Raw genomic sequence first — 21,868 nt, 5'->3', positions numbered from 1 at the left:
GAAGCCGCAGTAGCTGAAGTCTCACTGCCGCCCGACGGTGCGTAAAAAACCTTCCGCTGCGTTGGTTAGATCGCTCAAAACGGTGGAAAAACCCCCCACTCATGAATGATTTTTACACATTAAGACGTGTAATATTTAAACAAGACTCTGTTGTTGTTATTTATGAGCTCTTACAGCCCGAAGCGACTGTAAATAAAGCGGTGGAGACGAATAGAAGACCGCGACAGCGACACGAACAGAGCGGCGGAGAGTGAGCGAACAGCAGCGGAAAAAAAAAAAAAAACACACACAACACATCCAGCTCCTGGTGACATTTTATATCCAGACACAGCGGCTGAAAAACGGCCAATTTGCTCACAAAGATGCCTGGGATGATGGATAAAGGCTCAGAGTATTTGGGGAAAGGTCGCTCAAACGGCACCAAGAGTCCGTCCAACGCGTCGAACGGACATTTCTCTGACGAAAGCGGCAGCGACGACGAACACGGCGAGTATAGCCTCGAACAGCCTCTTATCTCTCCACTATGTGCGCGTTTTTTGGACGTGAATATTTGAATTTAATTTTTTTTTTCTGATGTTTGCAGATGTGGGGATGCGGGTTGGAGCTGATTATCAGGCCAATATTCCTGAGTTTGAACCAGGTGAGTTTTTGGTGGTTTTCTACCTGAGTGACGGACCGGTGGTAGCCTCGGTGTGTGTAGCCTACAGTAACAGACTACACACACACATATACACATATACACACATACACACATATACACACAGCTTCTGTCACTAAACATGTTGAACTAGGTGTTAGTTTATTATGTCAGTGTTGGTACATTGGTATTAACTAAAGAGAGAAACATGAACCGAGGCTACCTCATTCTCACTGACAACTTGTGACATTCATGAATTTATAATTTATGAAGCTTGAGTTTGTTTACATTCTTCTTTTTTTTTTATTTTCCCTCCAACATATTCAATTATGTTACATGTTTATTGTGGCCAAAGTGAGAAAACAAGCTGCGGGCTAACAATTGGTAATAAAATAAGTGATAATAATAATAATAATATAATAATAATTAATATTGTTATTTAAAAAATACAACAAACAAGGCATTCAAGTCCTAAATTAGATTTTCAACGCTGACTCCCATTTTTAAATGAAATAAATTGTTTTATTACAAATTTGTTTAGAATTACTTTGTTTTCGAAGTATTTGTGCAAGTTTGATTACACAAAAACATTGATTAATACAACATCTTGAAGGCATATACCAACATCAATATTTGAGCTTAAAATAAAGAAATAAAAAACATAGCTCAGCATTTTTTTGTTTTTATTAAATAAAAAGCCCATACTATGGTATAATTGTGACCCCTGTTTTAGACATTTTACAGTGCCAAAATAAACCTTTCAATGCTCTTAAAATTAGTTTCGATATATTATGTTTGTTAAAAGGCACAATCAGTATTTATTTTAAGTTAAACCAATAAATGAAAACGTAACATTTTTTGTATTTGTTATCTGATCATGAATCAAATCTGTCAGCTTGACTGGTGCCAATCCTGCAGGGTGAATTAAGTTGTTGGTGGGCTTCACTGGTTTTTACTGGAATTACTGGGTGTGATTTTTATCAGGATACTAAAGTTTGTTCATAATAGATGACCTGGTCCAAACCTTCCCCAGTCATCCAGGATGTTAATAATTTAAATCCATTAGATTACCTCTCTAGTTTCTCGTTAACTTCTGTGTCACTGCGAGTTGTTTTAATCACTGAAGAAGGTGTTGGTACTAAAACAAAGGAAATAAATATTAAACTCAAAGCAATTTAAAATCTGAAAAAGTGACCAAACTTTCCACTCCAACTGGAAGCACATATATTTTATAGAAACTAACAAAAAATTTAGAAAGTGACGCATTAAATGGTTAGTGACTGAATATTTATCTTCTATGAAAACTGTGCGGCAGATTTCCAGTCTTTTATTCTCTAGTATGGGTCAAAATCTAAAAACAACAGATACTACATTTCCCATAATGCAACTGAACTTGGGCCAGCTCCCTCCAGAGCAACAGAAGATATTGCAACATTTTGCTGCACTCTGAACTTTATGTGTGACATTGGGTGTGGCTCTTTAGAAGTTAAATGCAGACATAAAGACGAGTGTGATGTTTGTTGTGTTCGTACAGGCTCCACTAAGTACACGGACAAAGACAGCGGAGGGATGCTGGTTTGGTCTCCGTATCACACCATCATCGACTCCAAATGTAAGTCAACTTCCTGTCATCACACACACACACACACACACACACACACACACACACACACACACAGCTGCAGTCCTCCATCACTGATCTAACCATATGTGTGTGTTTTCCCTCCACAGTGGACGAATACATCGCTTTGGCCAAAGAGAAACACGGATACAACGTGGAGCAGGTGAGTTACATCCCATCTCTCCGTTTCAGCCCTCCCTTCATTAAAAATATCAACGACGGAGCTTTTCCAAAACTGAGTGTTTAAATCTAACAAAAGAAAATTGAAAAACTTTTGCAAAACGATTCTGTGAGCTGCTCAGTGAGGGTCGAGTGTGTGACAGTGAAGTTAGAAACTTTCTAAATGTCAATACAGCCGATCACACTCACACAGAACAGCTGTTGCCTCACTCCTCACCAGACTATCTAAAGGGGAAAAAGAAGAAGACATTTAACTGTTTTTATACTCCTTAAACATCCTTAAAGTTTCTCTCTCACTGACAGAGTGAAGAGAAAAAACAATGTGTGTTTCAGTCTGACTTTAGACTCCGAGAGTTATTCAGCTCTTAAAGTTTCCTGAGTCTCTGAGAGTCTCATCACATCAGCGTTTCAGAAAAATACAACAATAAAGAACTTTTAAAAAAGCCAATTTTTACTCACCAACAAGTCAATTCAATCCAGTGACAGCTTGCATTAAGTGGACAACACAGACATCTATTTTTAATCGAATACGTTCCTAACATACCTGTGTATTAATGTGTGTGTGTGTGTGTGTGTGTGTGTGTAGGCGCTCGGCATGCTGTTCTGGCACAAACACAACATAGAGAAGTCTCTGGCCGACCTGCCGAACTTCACCCCGTTTCCAGACGAGTGGACGGTGGAGGACAAGGTGCTGTTCGAGCAGGCCTTCAGCTTCCACGGCAAGAGCTTCCACCGCATCCAGCAGATGGTAAACACCACCCGTCTGTCCCTCCGTCAGTCTGATGTACAGTACTAATACTGCAATATAGACACAGAGACAAAGTAATTAAGTACATTTACTACCATTCTCTACTTCTTTATACATCCTACTCCACTACATTTATCTGACGGCTGTAGCAACTGTTTCATTTTTATAATGTGTTTTTTTTACGTGAAAAAGTAAATGTTCTCATGTTTCCTTCAGTTACCGGACAAATCCATCTCCAGTCTGGTGAAGTACTACTACTCCTGGAAGAAGACTCGCTCCAGAACCAGCCTGATGGACCGGCAGGCTCGTAAACTGGCCAACAGGAGCAACCAGGACGACAGGTACGGATCCCCGATCAGCTGAGAGGAGGTCAGAGCGGCAGACGCTCACTTCCAAACTTTAAACGTTTATGAAGAAAGAAACGGCATCGTAACAATTAAATACTTCACTTTCAAAATGACCATTTGTATATATGATACTCACCATGTGTCAATCAAAACATCTATAACATTTATAAACTCTGTGTCATTTATCCATCGTTATGCTCACTACTTTCCAAACACATGCGTCTTGGGAACTGTTAGACTGTTTAGCAATGTTTTAGCAGAAATGCATGTGTTTGCAAAGTAGTAAACATATGTGTTGGATCAAAGGAGTAAAAGTTACACCTTTAACCATTTCTGTCCTCTGATTGTTGCCGTTGACGACAGAAGATCACATGATTCTGTGATTTTAGGAAACTCTAATTTATAATCACAGTGATTTTTTTTGGGAGACTTCACATGAATTTTATTTCTGTGCTTTAAAGTCATTTTTTGGGACAAAAACAGATGTTTATAATCAGACCAGAGATGTCAGTCATATCTCGTGTTTACGTTCTTCTTCTTTGGTGTCTAATGTGTCTGTTTGAGATTGAATTTTGGATTCTTCTTCTTGTTGTTGTTGCCGTAGTGATGAGGAGATGGAGGAGGCCCCTCCCGTCGAAGCCAACGACAGCGACTACGACCCCAACAAGGAAGCCAAGAAAGAGGTACGTGGAAACACCTGAGCTACTGTTGCCACGACGACAACACATCTGATAAGTCATTACAAAAAGTCCCAGTTAAATCTCTAAGAATGGGCTGTTATATATTTATTTGAGTAAAAGACAAGTAAAAAACATAAAACTGACTACATCAATAAATAATACTATTAGTTCTATATTTCAAATGGAGTTAAAAGGAATCATCAAACTTTATTATTTAGCCACGCCCATCTCATTATATCTGCACAAGAAAATGTGGAAATGTAATGATGGGAAAATAGAAAATAATTGTGCCATGAAAAGAAAGTAACGTTGGAAATAAAATGAGTAAGTTTCACAAATAGAAGACTAAAATATTTTTTATTTATTCTAACTGTTTGATGGTAAAAGGAAATGAAATTCTAGCATCTGATTAGATGTCGTTCGCATTACATTTCAATTATTCAACTCGTACTTTATTGGTGCATTCAGTAACATTTTTTGTCGGTTTCAATTTATATTGATCAGTCAGCAGCTCTGTGTTCCCTCTCTACAGAACCAGGTGGAGCCGGTGCTGCCGGGCTCCAAGGTGGCTCTGGGTCGACGGGAGCACCACACCCTGCAGCACCGACACCACCAGCGCTCCCGCTGCCGCCCCCCCAAAGGCATGTACCTGACCCAGGAGGACGTGGTGGCCGTGTCCTGCAGCGCCTCCGCCGCCAACACCCTCCTCCGTCAGCTGGACATGGAGCTGGTGTCCCTCAAGAGACAGGTAGGAGACGCTGCCGTGGTCCTCCTGTTCCGGAACAGGGATCTGAGAAAACTGATGCAGAATGAGAAAGAAATTAATATTTTTAAACCAGGTTAGATTTCGTGTGAGTGACACTTTCTGAATTTATCATTACCTCTGATGTCCATCAGTAATAAATGTCCTTAAATCCACTTTATCACAGAAAAGACACTCCAGAACTTGCCTGAGAATCATCATGTTTTTAAGTTTTCTTCATTATTAAAGTAGTCCAGTGGTAGATATTTGTACATCCACAAGTACAATGCAAATAAGTGCTGCTAATGGCTAATTCAGCATACTTTTAATGGAGAAGATCTGATTAAATGTTAACAAATAGGCCAAAAAAACAAACAGGGTCCAATGGGGCAAATTCACTGAATGCATGGTTGCATTAAAGTTTAAATTCCGCAAAGCCTCCAAATAATTGGAACTGTGGATCCAAAAGTAAAAGCTGGATCAGTGATGAGGAAATGTAAAAGGACACCATCAAAGGAAAACTGTAATGTAGTCAGTAATGATTAGCTGTCAAACACATTTAAACTGTTCCACTAATTATATTCAAGGTTGCACACACTCTAAGATAAATAATATAGGAAGAGATCAATAAATATATTATAACACTTTCAGATGAAACCTGGTGCTCAGAATTAATTGACCCGGTTCAACCTTCATTGATTCATACTGAATGATCAAAACTAAGAAAAACATAAACAAGGTAATGAAAACAGACTTTTGCTGATGTTTAATGCTGCCTGTTAAAAGGACGGCTGTTCGTCTATGAACAGTTGTTTCATTTATTGACACAGAACCATAGTTACATTAGTAACTTATATTTGTTGATATTGAAGTTGAGAGTTGAATTGACAAAACAAGCTCCATTTAGTAGCTGTTCTGGAGCTTTCTCTATTGTATCACACAATTGTATTCATCAGATGCAGTTTGTCCAGTTCTCCTGAGATTGTAAACTTATTATTTTTCATATTTATCTTTTTGTTCGATGTTGGTTTAAAAAATTGAGATTGAAAAGAAATGGCCTGAAAGAAATTGAAATGAAAACATCTACAATCTGCCGATGAAGACAGTGTAAAACAATCAAAAGCTCTGGAACGTCTACTTAGAGGACCTCTTAGAGAGAGTTTAGCTTGTTATCTTGAATAATGAAACTGTAGACAAACACAAATGAGTGAAAGATCACCTGTAAAGCATCACATTAGATGGGCTTAGCATTAGCTTGCTAACTTTAGCATATTGCTGTTAGTACATTTAGTGAAATTGTTGTAAAGACAGTTGTGACAGTATGACAGAGAGAGTAACTCACCAGATGGTCGGAGATCATCACGGGAAACATTTGAATTGCTTATTCTTTCATTAATACTTAACATAGGACTGGTTAGATCTGTTTGAGCACAGGTGAAAGACCCCAGGTGTGTCCCTGAGTCGTCCTGTACAGTGCCTGTCCATGTTTCTACTCTGTCTGGGCTGCACTGCCCCCTGCTGGTGATACCTGCAGCTATCAGTACAATGTCTCATAGAGATTGAAGGACGTTACAGGTCCACCCCAAAGCAGAGAAACGGTGAAAGTCACACTCATAAGTTTTGCTTCTTTTTCGGTGTCGTTCTTCAGGTGCAGAACGCCAAGCAGATGAACAGCGGACTGAAACACATGTTGGATGCTGGGATTGAAGAGTTCAGACTAGCTGAGGTACGTCACTGATGATAAGAGGATCGTCTTTCACACCACCTCACACCACCACATAAAGCATGTCTAATAGAGTAACTACATCCAAATTATTTTCATTTTTACATAAAATAATAGCCATTTGTCAACAATTGATCCCATTTGTGCTGTTAGATTGTTTTCCATTTTATATTAGTTTATACCTCTACTCCACTTCGTCTCAAAGGAAAATATTGTACTTTTTACTCCACAATGTTTATTTGAAAACTTAAGTTACGTTTCATATGAATATTTTACAAACAAAACATGTGATCGGTTTATAAAATATTATGTTTTGTTATAGATTTGTCTACAAAAGTACCTGTAAAACATTTAAAATGCAGTAATTCTGTAGTGATGTTTAAATGTGTTAATGCATCAATAATATTCGTCCTGTAATACAATGATATAACACTGACACACAAATACTTTTACTTTTGATACTTAGAACACACTTAGGAGGTTTTGAGGTTTGATGAAACACCACTGAAAGGGAACTTGACTCTCACATCTTCTGTTTCCTGTCAGTAGTTAACCGTCAGTCATTGTTGTTGCAGTGCAACCAGAAGGTGAACGCCCGCTGGACCACAGACGAGCAGCTCCTGGCTGTTCAAGGTGAGATTTGTCACAGGTGACCAAGTAACGGGTTAGAAACAGAAGTGAAAACCAGACAAATGCATGATGCAGAACTTCCAGCTCGGCATGAAGATGAACACTGTTTTCCATTTTAAAGTCACAATGAAACAGCAGTTTTAGCGTCTTTATCTTCGGTAATGTGCCTTTAACAAATCGGGAGAGGATTAGAACTTGTAGTAAATAAACGTAATCTTTATTTGGTCTTTAAAGCTGCATTTATCAATACTTTTATGTTAGCAATGGATCAGATGAATACATGTATGTGAGCAGAGCCGTTTGTAGTTCAAAACACAGATAATTAGCAGAACTCAACAGAGCTTTTTTAGCCTAATTTAGCTCCTAATTTTGTTTTTTTGGCACACTTCCTGACTGTTTTGTGATAAACCCACTGTAGTGAACACTACCTGCTCATCAGCAAACAGCAGATGGACATAGTTAGAGTCTAGTTTGTGAACATAGTGGAATATTTAGCAGCTAAAGAAACAGATATTTCCCCTCAGGAGTTGGAGGAGACCAAAAACAGAGCTAAAAGAGGAGAGAATTTTGGACTTATTGATGACTTTCCTCAGTCCTCAACATTTCCCAATTAACACCAAGTCAATACATTGGCACCAGATAAAATCACCCTCTCAAAAATCTAATAATTCTTCTTCTACTGTGTCTTTTGGAGGCAGTTTAAGACTTGATTACATCATTAAAATACCCTCTGTGATGTTCTTCAGGTGTGAGGAAATACGGGAAAGACTTCCAGGCCATCGCTGACGTCATCGGCAATAAGACGGTGGGCCAGGTGAAGAACTTCTTTGTGAATTACCGGCGGCGGTTCAACCTGGACGAGGTGCTGCAGGAGTGGGAGGCCGAGCAGGGGACGCGAGCTCCCAACGGGGACAGCGTCACCTCCGGAGAGGAAGGGAAGACGAGCTCCACCACTCCGTCAGGGAAGAGCACTGACGAAGAGGACGAAGAGGTGAGACATCTAATAGGACAGAGTATTCAGGTTTTAGATGTTTTATATCCCATGTGGTGTCCAGATGCATGAACCACATTACCTGCATGCTTCATATTCCTGCTGATCATTTTTAATCCATCAGTTTTTACATTTGATTTCATTCCTTCCAGGCCTCACTGCATTTAGTAAAATAAAATAAAAATCAGGTCGCAGGGACGTAAAATCCTGCTGCAGAGAGATAAGTCACTGCAGTCAATATTTAGTCTGCTTGCTTTGTTACGTTGTCCCATGATAATGCAAAAACTCTTCTTGCTGATTCCAAAAGAGTGTAAACATCTGAACTATTTCAGTCTGCTGCCGAAAAGCAAAAGTTTGTATGTTAAAAAGGACTTAATTTCCATCATCCATTTCAGTTTATCTATATTTGTTGCTTTTTGGAAGTGAAAGCTGAAGAAGAAAGCTAACCAATTAAAGCGACAGTAGTGGTATTATTATTAATTAATTATTTATTTATATTTATTATATCGTCATCTGGGGAAAAAAGGTTGGAGTAGAAGCGTCAAACTAGTTTTACGAGCGTCATACCGCTTTTGGTGCATGTTTTGCAATTTGACACAAAAGTGAACTTCAAAAAGCATGCCTCAGTGTGTTGGGGCTCTAAAAATTTGCAGTAACACATAGAGAGAAAGCATCTCACAGCAGTTTGTCACAGATTTGAAATGTTATCTATTTTGTGCAGGTCAACCAGAGTGAAGTTCCATTCTTTTAATGTCTATTTTAAATAGTTTTTTAAGACCTGACGTGCTTAAACTCTCCAACAATAGATAAAGAAATCATCATGCGACCCTCTGGAGGTCCCAGCCCCCCATGTTGGGAGCCACTGCTTTAAATTACTCTTTCTCCTCTATGCAGGGTCAGGTGACCTCCTCAGGTGCGTCTCCTGCTGCCTCCTCTTCCTCTTCGGCTCTGATTCCAGTGACGTCCAGCGCCTCCTCCTCCTCCTCCCTCCACCAGCCCCCTCCCCTCCTGCGGCCCTCCCTCCCGGCTACGCCCTCCCTGCACCGCCAGCCCCCGCCCCTCCAACAACAGGCTCGCTTCCTGCAGCCGCGCCCCACCCTGCAGCAGCCCCCGCCGCTCATTCGCCCTTCCAACCCCATGCCCCCCCGTCTTAACCCACGCCCTCCCGCTCCCATGACCCTCGGCGGCAACCCCGGGGGGTCAGGTCCAAGCTCCGCCCAGCAGGCCCCCGGCCTGGCCGTCCACCAATCAGAGGCCTCGTCTTCCTCCCTCCACTGACGAACGTTAGACTGAGTTTCTGCAGAAGACACACAAGAAAGAAATCTGAAGCTGCTGTGTTCAGGTCCTGTGGGAAACACTGAGTGACTTAATTCTTCAGAACAAGGACGGCGAGTTTCATGGCCTCTGATCAGCTTTTCTACTCGTCCCACACAAGAACATAAAGGTGACACATTTAAACAGAACACAATCAGAAGTGTTTATTATTTGGTCAATAGTTTTTTTTAGGGGTTGACGTTTGTCTTTCCCACAGGACTAAAATGCAGCATACATGCTGGTTGATGGACACCTGGTTTTGCAAAAGAGCTTTGACTACAAGTCTTTCAGTCTCTATAAATCTGTCACAGAACGTTTGCAGATTGTTAAAGCAGAGCCTTTTCAGTCACCAGTCATGTGGCGTCCCACAGGGTTCAATCCTGGGTCCCTGCTTTTTTTTCTCTTTATCATTATGTCTCCACTTGGACATAACTGCATTAACCGCAAACATAAAAATGGCACACAACAGCGGTACCTGTACATTTCAAAGTGATTTATCAGTTCTCATCAGCAGCCTAGTAGATACTAAAAACTGGATGTTGCAGTATTTTCTACAGCTAAATTAATCTAATTGAAATAAAGTAACAGAGTCTATTATAACTTTAAATTAGGGTTTTAAATTCAACTTTAATCATAGTATCTTCTTACATTAAGAAAGTCTCAACATTTGTATTGATTTAATTTCATTATGATCTTTTATGAGTACACTTAATCCTCCACCTTCCAGAGTTGTCTACATGTATACCCTCCTGAGTCTCTGCTAATATTTGTGTTCCGCAAACCTCTGTTAATGATTGGTCCGAACAAATTATTCCAACAACTACTGGCTCCCCAGAGGATGAACCCTTTCCATTTTAGTGAACCCATGGTTCTTTCCTCTACTGCCACCCTTTGGATTAAACTCTGTGTTGTTGGTTCATGTTGTGGCTGTTATGACCACTGCAGCCTCTAGGGGTCATTATGTTTGTGTAACAGATGGGAGGTTGAACTGAATACCTCAGTGTTGTGTACAGTAGCATTAGACATCCATGTGTACAGTTTGGTATCTATTTGAATAATTTGTAATCCTGCTGTCCATCCAGTCCGCTGTCAGTAACTCATTCACTAACTCTGTGACAAACGTTTGATATGACGCTTTTTTGGAAAAACACTAAAAAAAAAAAAACACCCAGATGTCCTTCAGTGTAGAAATGTCTCCATCAGCCAAATGAGAAATGTTCCTTACTGTTCTATTAATTGTTCTGTTGTTGTGTTTTTCCACAAACTGAAAAAACCTAAATGTTGTCATCATCTGGACTGTGAGCTTCAGATGTGTTGTCTGTCTTCTTTTTGTTATTTATTCTTCTTCTTCCTGGTGCTATCAGTTTGAACTTGGTGTGTTAAAAAAAAAAAAATCATTGTGAAAGTGCTCTTAATGCTTTTTTTGGACAAACATGCATCACGGCGTTAAATGTAACTGGAGTCATAGAGTCAAATAGAGCCCTCTGAGTTTCAGTAGAATTTGTAAAATATTGCCGTTAAGCTGCTGAGACGTCTCATTAAAAACGACATTTGTACCATCTGACTGTTTGTATTCTTCTGATCTGTGACTCTAAAACACTCAGTGGCCACTTTATTAGGTACACTTGTATAATATTGCAGAAGCAGAGAAGGAATATCAACAATAAATGTGCATGTAGAACAGAAAAGTCTAAAGTAGTAAAGCCTCTTTGACACTAGAATGCAAAACAAGGCCCAGTAAAGTTGTTCTGTTTACTTATTGCAAGTGTTGTTGGAGTTTTACCTCTTCACACCTGTTCAATACAACATCTATCTTTAAGACGTTTTAATGTTCAGTTCTTGTTGACATTGTCAGTAATGTGTAAATTAAATGATATGTTTATAACTGAGGTTATATATATATAAAGGTTAAAGGGTGATCATTTCGTAATAATGACCGGCTCGCTTTACTTTATCCCACTTATTACACCGCTACTTACTATAGAAATCAATGGAAATAAAGTGTTGATTTAAATACTATCTTATTGATTTCAAAATGATGCTGATTCTGCTTCTGCTAAAAAAAAAATAGTCCTCTCGCTGTTTATGGAGATCAGATTTGCGTCCATAGCAACGGTCTGTTATTGAAAGCAGCGGTGTGCTATAAGTTAATAACAGAATGCTGTAACTGACCAATCAGAATCGAGCTTTAAACAGAGCCGTGTAATGATATTATATAGAAAACCCTTCCGAATATGATGCGTTCCAGTTCAACACCATCACTATATGACCTCATTACTAAAACACATCATCTAACAGCGTCAAAACAAAGACTGTAGAGGTGTACCTGATAAAGTGGACACAAGTACATTTACTCAAGTACTTTACAATTTGTAGGTACTTGCACTCAACTTGAGTATTTCCATTTCCTGCTGCTTTATACTTTTTTATATACTTATTATATTGTACTTTTAGCTGCACTATAGTTATTTTTAAGCTTAAGTTACTTTGCAGATGCAGAATATTGACACAAAATACAAATCAACTCATAAATCATGATGTTTTATTAAACTACCAAGCAGTACATGAAGTATTTCAAATGAGCTTCACCTTTACCTGCTGCAACATTAAAGTTATGAACACATTAATGCACCAATAACTAAATCAATAATATATACAGTAGCCCAGGATGATTATTCTGCAATGGGCCATTCTGCATAATGAGCACTTTTACTTTTGTACTTTTACTTGAGTACAATTTTGAATTTAGTACTTTTTTTTTTTAACTTTTTTGTTGATATTTTACTACATTTTCTTGAGTAAATGTCCTGAGTACACTGCTTCATTTTAACATTTATTTTCTTAACTCCTGTAATGTAATGTAATGGTGTTTACTCAGCAGTAATTACAGCAGGTTGTTGATTCTAACTCACTTCCTGCTCTTATAATTTCCTCTTCCGCCGCCGCTGCTGTTTTAGACGGCAGATAATCGATTCTGATCACTGATATCGATCCGCTGTGACCCACGCACTGCAGGGTGGAGGTGTGGAGGGGTGGAGGTGGCATTTCAGACAGGTTTTCTCAGACTAAGAGGTAAGAAAAATGCACCAAAGAGGACTTCAGTGTTGGACTGGTGTTGATCCGTCTCTGAGGAAAGTGAAAGTAAAGCAGCTCCGGTCCTCAGCGGGAACATTAATGAGTTTAAAGCGGATCAGAAGGTCAAAGTCTGTGTTTTTAAATCAAATTATGGTTGTTTTAATGACTCAGTAGCAGTAAAACAGCTCTCAGGTCAGTTTAAAGTTGAATTTAAAGGAGGAAAGCAGCAGCAGTGGAGGGGATTCCCCTTCAGTCTGAACTCATTCAAACACGCTGAAACCCTCACCTCCATTATGTTTTACTGGATATATTGATTTATGTCGCACTATTGATGATGATAACAACTTGGATACTTCTACTGGAATAATATTTTTAATATAAGACTTCTTTTTAAATGTAATTCTACTTCTACTTCAGTAAATGATCTGACTTTTTCCCCCCCACACTTGATGGTGGACACTTGAGTTCTGAGACTATTTCCACATATGTTAAATAACAATATAGAGATGGACAGGTGTATGAATACAGCCCCAACTGCTACATGTTTCCAGATAGAGATCTGAAAGTGGCTTTATGATTAAAAAAAATGGGCTATATATGCTTTATCTGTAATTGATGGTTCATTCTAATATATTTGTATGTCAGGATTTTAGCCTAAATGATCATTTAAAACAGATTAAATCAATTTATTTGTACCCTAAAACATGCAGTTTTGCGTTTATATTTTTTCTTTTTGCTGCCCTAAATAGTGCCTGCATATCTTCCTCGCAGGCTGCAGGTACAACTTTCACTAATCAGAGGAAGGAAGTACTGTAGACTGTGTAGCCTGAGAAGGAAACTGTGGTGGTGACTAAACCCTAAGAGCGCGTGCTGCTGCAAGTTTCACAAATTCAAAGCATGCAATGTGGAAAGAAGAGATCTGAAGTCATAGTGAGAGAGCTTACGTTAAGACGCTGCACCTTATTTAAAGCTCTCATGGTAGGTATGTGCTACACTGCTCACCTGTCCACATCCTGTCTCAGGTGGCCTGGAAGCTATTGAGGCCCCACTTTGCTCTTAAAGGGACAGTTCATCCCAAACTTTCTTTGATTTTATAGGGATAGTTCACGATCAAAATCAAAATTATATTTTTGATTTCAGAATTAAAGAGGCTATACACAGTGTTCAACCTATTATTACATCATTTCAAAGCCAACTTAAAGGAAGAGTTCAACCCAAATATCCAAATACACTACAGGTAGCAGGAGAAATATGTATTTTTTTAATTTTGCGAGCCGTCCCTTTAAAGTTGTGTTATAAATTATGTGACATTAATTGAAACACAACCTTCTTATTTCTGCCTCTCAGTCTCAACTTCCTTTTAGGTTTTTTAAAACTCACTGAAACCCAAACATCTGGAAAGTCAATCAAACAAACCACTGTGTTTTTTTGGTCAATTGGAAGACTATCATTCAAACAAACATCTAACTTAAAAACATATCATTTGGAGTCTTTAACGTCACCTGTGTGCTCTGTTCAGTCTGGCCTCCTGCAGACTCATGGCGACGCCAGACTCAAAGCCGGGGGGGCGCCAGGAGTCCAGCCTGCCGTCTGATGACTTCACAACGAGGTCTGAGGGGTCGAGGCAGGGATCAGGGGAGTCCAGGATGAGCTCCTGGGAGTCGGACCTGGCCTCCATCCAGCACTCACTGAAGTTTGTGTTGGCGCTGAGGGAGGAGTTTGTTTGTCCCGTCTGCAAAGGAGTCGTGCTCAACCCTCAGCAGAACTCCTGTGGACACATCTACTGCTTCCTCTGCCTCCAGGGACTAATGTAAGAGCCAACAACAGTCATATAAGACAAACGTTCTGCATTATTTATGTTAAATTATCACCTTTTACTTTAAGTTTCAGTTAAGCATAAACATAAAAAACATTAAGGTTTTCATTGAGTTGACATCACACCAAAATCAAAATGTGTCTGCTCTGTGTTTCAGGGAGAGTTCATCGCCGTCCAGCCCAGTTTGTCCAGTGGACGGAACTGTGATCACACCAGCTGAGGTCAGCTGAACAGTCACGTGTATTTCAGTCACAAGTAGTGAACTCAACATTAACACATCCATTTCCTTTTAAGTTGATGTGTTGAACTTGGCTGCGTCCAAAATAATTCACGACTCACTCACACTCACTGTGTATAGCACTTGTAGTGAGCTCATTGGCAAAATGAAAAAACACATTCAAACGTTACTCGGTTCATTTTTTCTGCCCTGTTTTTATTAATGTAATTAATCAAATTAATGAGAGAAATGAATGTACTGTCATTTTAATATATAATGTGGGGTCATTAATGTAACGTAAAATTGAAACCCACAGCTTCATAAACCGCATGAAATATCCCTCAATGTATGAAACACTAGAGAAAGATTTGAAGATTACTGTTACACACTAGCTAAAGAGAAAAAGGTTTTGATTTTATTTCAGGCACAATAGTGGCATGTCCCTGTGGATGTGGATGTATGTATAGCTGTCTTTGATTCAGACTGAAGTATCTCAACATGTAATGGATTGATTGGGATGAAATAAGGTTCAGACATTCATGTTCCCCCTTGGGATGAATTGTAATCATCAGGTCAACATTTTAATGTGTCCAATATACTAATCAAGAGTTTTCTACCTGCAGGTTTTCCAGGACAACTGCTGCAAACGAGAAATCTCCAGTTTAGAAGTGTACTGCACCAACTCCCCAGCATGCACCTCTGTGGTCTCGTTACGCCACCTGCAGGTAGAATTTATACACTTTTATTTTTGCAACCAGAATTGACCCAAGAGGGTGGAGATAAGTACAACCAAATGCTTAGTAAGAGATTTGTAGGAACCCAACAGTTACAAATTAACTCTCTTTAACTGAAAACACAATGTTAAAATGTTAAAGTTCAAAGACAAACACACACACAACTCCCAGATCACACAACTCTGTGGTAGCAACCTGTCAATCACGAGGTAGCCACGCCCTCAATAATACTCTGCTTTATCTTGTATTTTACTCTAAACAGGACCATAATTTACAAAATGAACATTTTAAGACAGATTAAGACCATAAACTCATGTTTACTGAGGGAATAAATAAGAAGTAGAGTTGTTTTCTTATAGACTTCTATAAAATAAGACTTCTTTTTGCAAACAGAGGAGTTGCCCCCTGCTGGACATTAGAGAGAATGCAAGTTAAAGACACTTCCAACTTTTGAGACCCGGAGGTTGCTACTTGATCACACATGAAACTCTACAACGCTTCTTTTTACAATCTTTTGTAGGAGCACCTGACGTCATGTCAGTATGAGCAGCTGCAGTGCTGCAATCCGGGCTGCAGGGCGGCGCTGCAGAGGAGATACCTGCAGGAACACCTGACCGACGCCTGTCCTCACCGCACAGTGCCCTGTCCACACTGCCAGCAGCCGCAGAGACTCAGCCTCATCCAGGTGAAGTCATGTCCAGGAGGTGTAAACGTACAAAGAGAAACAAACATGAATGCTTGTTTGGTGCAAAGAAACAAGTTTGGACTTCCGTAAATCTAACCATAAGTTAATTTTGTGCTTTAATGTGAATCCGCAGTGATGTTTTAGCTGCAGAGAAAGTCACACAACTTTAACTGAAAAGTGAAAAAGTGTTACCACCTTGAGCAATCACAGGTTTGAATCTTAAAGCTCTGAAATATTGCGGATGCTGATTGTGGTGACTCATCGTTCTGTAGGATCATGTGCAGAGCTCCTGTCCGGAGGTGGAGGTGGACTGTCCAACCAGCTGCTCCCTGAAGGTTCCGAGATACAAGGTGAGCTCATTCACATCATAAACCTGTAGACACACTCAGACCTCTCGGCTAATTTCTGCACAAAAATATAACTAATTAACTTGACAGCTGACAATTAAGGTACAGTCAGTGATTAAAGACAGAGATATGGATTTCAGTCGAGGATGAGGAGGTCAAAACTCCACCAACACTTGGTAGTATAAAGAACTACTTTATTGTCAGACAGGTCCGACTCAAGTCCAGCTTTGACTTCACGCTATTGAATCCTACAGAAGAGTACAAAGGATTCATAATGCCAGGTTTACACACACATGAAAGTTTCCAGGACACAGATGGACCTTGTGCCAGAAACCTACTTACACCAAAACAGACACTGCAAACACACACACACAAAAAAGGACGTTATTAAATGCTGCATTCAGGAGCTGTAACCCTTTAACACTTTAATCTAACATTAAAGTGCTTCTCTGAAGTTTCCTGTAAAGAAAGTTTTTCACCGTGGGAGTCTTGAGCTCTTAAAATTGATATCATTCTTTATGAAACATTTGCAAAGTAAAGTGTTTGAACATTTTTTGAGCCAGCATTGTTTGCTTTCACCTGTAGCTATCTGACATTCTTCTTATTCACTGCCTTTGTTGGCAAATTTAAGCATTTGTTGAGGCATTAACGCCACCTGCAGACCAGCTGAATAGTGTGATAAGTCATCTCTATATACAAAAAAAAATCATGAGCCCACTAATGTAAAAATATAATCAGCAGTTTTGTCACAAACTCATAATTCACATATAAAGACTTTAGAAACACGGCGCTGACCAATCAGAATCAAGTATTCCACAAAGCCGTCTGATAACATGAACCCGTTACCGTCTGTGTGAACGTCTCTCTGTCGTCCTCCAGCTGACAGAACACAGGGAGTCGTGTCCAGAGCTTCAGGTCGACTGTTCTTACAAGAGGTTCGGCTGCTCCGTGCAGGTGAGTTTTACCTGAAGACGCCTCAGTGTGACGTCAGACAGAGAACCTGACGATGAACCTGTTGTTTCCTGCAGGATAAGAGAGGGAGAGTGAAGCTGCATGAGGACGCTGCCGTCAATCATCACATGCTGCTGGTCCTGAGGAGCAACAGCCACCTGGAGCAACAGGTGCGACTAACAAACGCACCTAAAAACCTGTACCTGGTTTTGATTAGTGTGTTTCATTATAACTGTTGTTACAGGATGTGAAGGTTCACAGAGGAGCTCATCATTTCACCTCGTGACTGAAATCTCCATCTGGAATATGGATGGAAAATACCCCAAATATTGGCTTTGTTGAGAGGAAATATATCAAATATAACACAAAGACAAAAAAAAATGTATAACAGTCAGCTTTGTGAGTTTTGGTCTTTAACTTATTCATATTTTAAAGCTGCACTAATCTACGGAAGCATGTAACAACATTATATCTTTTCATGTTATAGAAAAACAAAATCCTTCAGTGTGTTTCTTGTTAAAACAACATATCACATTATTTCTTGTCATATTATGAAACATTCTTGTACTTCCCAAAATGAAAAAAGAAGTGGAAGTGTGTAAAGAGAGATCGTTATAGCTGACACCATTGACTGGTTATCACATGGGCGATAAGTGCGTTCCCAGGGCCTTGAGCCAAAGGGGGGCCATTTATTTAACGTTGAGTATATTTGTTTTTCTAAAATAGGAGCAAATGCATTTTGAAAATGTAGTATGGTTATGAAATTGTTTGATTTTGTTTGTTAAATGGCCAGTGGTTCAAGTAGGAGGATATTTTTCAGTGTGTCTCCGTTTGTAGATGTGGCTCTGAACTTTATTTATGTTTTCTTCACAGTTTCTTGTCGTTGGTTTTATTTAAATGAAGGTGTGTGTACACGCCTAAAGATGTGCCCTGCTGTAAATGGCATGTCTAGAACAACAGGCTGCAAATGGCAGTAAAAATAACATATATCAATTAATTAATTCAGTAAAAACCATGCTGCTGTGTGTTTATGGGCTGTCTTGTGCTATTGTACAACAAACAATTGCGTGGGTAAGGCACAAGCCCTGTGTAGGTAGGAGTCTATGGAGAGTTTGTATCCAATACGAGGTCATTAAAATCCATCCATGGACGACACCATCTACAGAATCAGATTTTTTTAAAATGGTTTGATCCAGTTTTACGTCATGCTCATGATGAGATTTTCGGAAGAAATGTCATCCATCCATCCTTTACAACACCTTCTTATTTCATAAATGTGAACTTAAAAAGTATTGTAACTCTACGAAACAAACACATTACAGCTGGAGATATATTTTGTGTCTCCTCGGTCAGGTGGAGGTTCTCCAGGAGGAGGCGCTGCTGATGCAGCAGGAGGTGGAGACGGACAGTTTGCTGCTCGTCGGTCTGCAGAAGAAAATCAGGCCGTTGCTGCAGCAGAACAACAGCCGAGAACAAATCGTCTCTGCAGCTCAGGTTAACACACAGTTTGATTCTTACATCCTGTCGTTACACCATCGTTTTCATCTGTAGCTCCATGTCCTCATCATCCAGAGTTATGAGTATTACATTTATCTGTGCTCATGAAACTATGACACTCTAAAGCTTCAAAAGCTTTGACTTGAAGCATCAGTCTGCTGTTATTCAGTATTTTTCTTACTGTCAACAAATGTCATTGTGTTTGGACCCAAACTAACAACATGTCTCTTAATACTTTCTGACTTTAAAAGCCCGTCAAGTCATTTCACATTTCATTTAACGCACCACAATCTCACCCCTTAGCTGTCAGAGAAGGAGTTGCATTGTGGGTAATGAAGCCGTCAGGGGTTTAAGAAAGGGAAAAGGACTAAAAAAGTTTCTTCTGCATCAATTTTCATCTTTTTTCATGAGTCTGACAATCTTCTAAAAGTGTAGTGATAAGTCAGTGAGGAACTCTTTTAATTTCAGAGAAGTTCATTAAAAAATAAAAGAAACCTCTTGTTGACCACAATGACGAGAAGATATTGATCCAACTCAGATCAACACAACATCATGTTAAAGTCTATAACATGTCAAACGTTCTGGAGTTTTCTGCAAATCATGACAAAGAAGATCAGGATTTACTGGAGGATCCTGCAGTCGTTAGTGTCCGAGCAGCATAATTAAACCACGTCACCTGTCTGTTTGTCTGGTCAGAGGAAGCTGAGCAGGCAGGAGGACGTCCTGTCCACCGTCCAGCTGGACGTCCAGCAAGTGTCTCTGGGACTCGGCCCGGGTCTGGGGGAGCTGGAGGAGCTCAGGAAGTCTCTGGATGCTGTGATCCAGGAGGTGTCGGCAGCCGAGGTCCTCAGAGAACACCTGGGTAAGAAAACCTGTTTTTAAAGGTGCAGTTCAGTGAAAACGGTGGATTGTTATGTCCCTGCTCACCCCAGAATCAGATGGTTCCTGTTGCAGATGCAGTTTACGGTCCAGTGTTCTACCAGGGTCGGAACGTAAACGCTGTTGCTACGTTCTTCTTCCAGGAACCTTGGAGGAGAACCTGAAGCATCACTCGGGTCTCCTGGACCTCCACACCGCTCAGCTCAGCAGAAACAAGCAGCACCTGCAGGAGCTGGAGGCGACGTCCTACGACGGCAAGCTGATCTGGAAGATCGAGGACTTCAGGAGAAGGAGGGAGGCCGAGGTCAGAGGCCAGCCGCCGTGCCTGACCAGCGTGCCGTTCCACACCGGGACCTGCGGCTACAAAATGGCCTCCAAGGTGTATCTTAACGGTGACGGGGATGGACGGGGGTCTCACCTGTCCCTCTACGTGGTCCTGATGCCGGGAGACTTCGACGCTCTGCTGCCGTGGCCTTTCAGACAGACCGTGTCGCTGTCTGTTCTGGATCAAAGCGGCGCCGCCAACCACCGCAGCCTCAGCTTCAGACCTGACCCGATGTCCAAGAGCTTCCAGCGACCCGCCGCCGAGTCGACCAGCAACGTCGCTGTTGGATTTTCTTCCTTCCTTCCCCTCAACAAGCTGGAGACTCCTCAAAACGCTGCGTACGTCAAAGACGACACGCTGTTTGTCAAAGTGAAGGTGGACATGACGGGTTTAGACCCGCTGTAGGCTTCTGTTCTCTACGTTACTGGGTTTTTAGGATTAATTTCTTATTGTTACGTTGGCGCAATCTGGTGGTTCAGGTAGGACACCAACGCAACACAGACTGATACAACTTTCACCATCATTTTATTATTTTTCTAGGAAACATGCCATCAGAATATTTTTTTAGAAGTTTAATCATGTAAAACAAGCTGACTTTAAAGGTATAGTTTGATATTTGGGGAAATATTCCCTTTCTTTCTGACAAATGTTCATATTGATAAGGTTTTTCCTTTAAGCTTAAGGATCATCTCAGGGATTCTTTAATGGAGGTCCGACTGCGATCACTCATAATTATTTAATGCCACTGGTCTTGAAGTCACAACTTAATTATCTGACACTTGGTGATTAAATCAAGTTATTTAAGTCTGTTATCCTGAGATCAGGATCTAATTACAGATATTGCAGATATTAAACAGTTAAGTATGGATCTTAATCATTCTTATCAGCACTCTGTATTATCTCAAGTTAATAATGAAGTCTTTATCTTCGGGTAAAGGAAAACTTAATTGCAGCAAAGAAGATGATGAAGTTGTGATCACAAGATAAACCGGCTGCTGTTTGTCTACAAATACAATAAGTTATTTCTCTGTGGCAGCTACTGCAGACAAGTTTTACTGTTTGTTTATTCTTCTGGGTGTCTTGATTTTACAGCAACCGTCTGCTCAAAAATACCCCAAAAAGTGTGTGTTCAGTGGACAGAAGTCATTTAATCGGGCTGAACAGGAGATGAAATGTGAAGATCCTTGTTTCTGATTGGCTGCGTGTTACTGCATCTCCACTAGAATTTAAAATAAAGTTCTGTGAGTTGACGTTTGGACAGACAGCATAAGTTTAACTCTCTATAGGATGAGAATATTGACTGATTTTAGATTAATTTCACAGTATGACTGAAGCTCAGGCTTGACGCAAAAACAAACATGGACACATTCTTCAGGTAAAGGTATCGAGATGGAGGAAGGGGGGAAAGTTGTGTCAGTAACAAAGAGAACGAGGTACTCCATCTTTCTGTGAAAGAGACGACTCAAGGTTTTATCAAATGACTGAGTAGGAAGAAATGAAGTCTTCTGTTGAATAAAGTTTTGGTCCTTTCATCTTTTTCACTAACATCTCTGACTTTAAACTTTCGAAGCATTCTTGTCTTTTTTTTTTTTTTTTTTATTTTTTTTATTTTTTTTTACTCCACAGCCTCTAACTGTCTAATTGAACTAATTCAGTGTTTCAAGTCTTGCCCATTCATGCAACCCATTATTTGGTAAAAACAAAATGTGTCCCATTTAGTAAAATTAAA

General features: G+C 40.0%; 2 protein-coding genes across 3 annotated transcripts; both read left to right on the top strand.

Annotated features, from left to right (window-relative positions):
* The first annotated feature begins 278 nt into the window (after positions 1-278).
* On the top strand, positions 279-11,279 carry rcor3 (REST corepressor 3). Of its 2 annotated transcripts, none has more exons than XM_054604080.1 (12): positions 279-486; positions 584-640; positions 2,172-2,249; positions 2,369-2,421; positions 3,025-3,186; positions 3,403-3,527; positions 4,138-4,216; positions 4,746-4,961; positions 6,604-6,681; positions 7,254-7,311; positions 8,055-8,299; positions 9,194-11,279. In XM_054604080.1, exons 1-12 carry the CDS (start codon positions 363-365, stop codon positions 9,575-9,577), a joined length of 1,659 nt encoding a protein of 552 aa, XP_054460055.1. In that variant the 5' UTR covers positions 279-362; the 3' UTR covers positions 9,578-11,279. The 2 variants fall into 2 exon arrangements, with proteins under 2 accessions (XP_054460055.1, XP_054460052.1); XM_054604077.1 differs by having other exon boundaries at positions 4,725-4,961.
* Positions 11,280-12,581: 1,302 nt separating this feature from the next.
* On the top strand, positions 12,582-21,726 carry traf5 (Tnf receptor-associated factor 5). The gene is made up of 11 exons (XM_054604074.1): positions 12,582-12,685; positions 14,208-14,498; positions 14,662-14,725; positions 15,345-15,446; positions 15,976-16,140; positions 16,413-16,490; positions 17,367-17,441; positions 17,516-17,608; positions 18,792-18,932; positions 19,632-19,797; positions 19,958-21,726. The coding sequence occupies exons 2-11, from the start codon at positions 14,227-14,229 to the stop codon at positions 20,542-20,544; spliced, it is 1,743 nt and encodes a 580-aa protein (XP_054460049.1). The 5' UTR covers positions 12,582-12,685; positions 14,208-14,226; the 3' UTR covers positions 20,545-21,726.
* The last annotated feature ends 142 nt before the right edge of the window (positions 21,727-21,868 follow it).

The sequence above is a fragment of the Anoplopoma fimbria genome, chromosome 9, assembly GCF_027596085.1.
Source record: "Anoplopoma fimbria isolate UVic2021 breed Golden Eagle Sablefish chromosome 9, Afim_UVic_2022, whole genome shotgun sequence".
In the NCBI taxonomy this organism is placed as follows: Eukaryota; Metazoa; Chordata; class Actinopteri; order Perciformes; family Anoplopomatidae; genus Anoplopoma; species Anoplopoma fimbria.
Note: the sequence above shows the minus strand (reverse complement) of the source record. Positions and strands in the feature narration are given on the sequence as shown.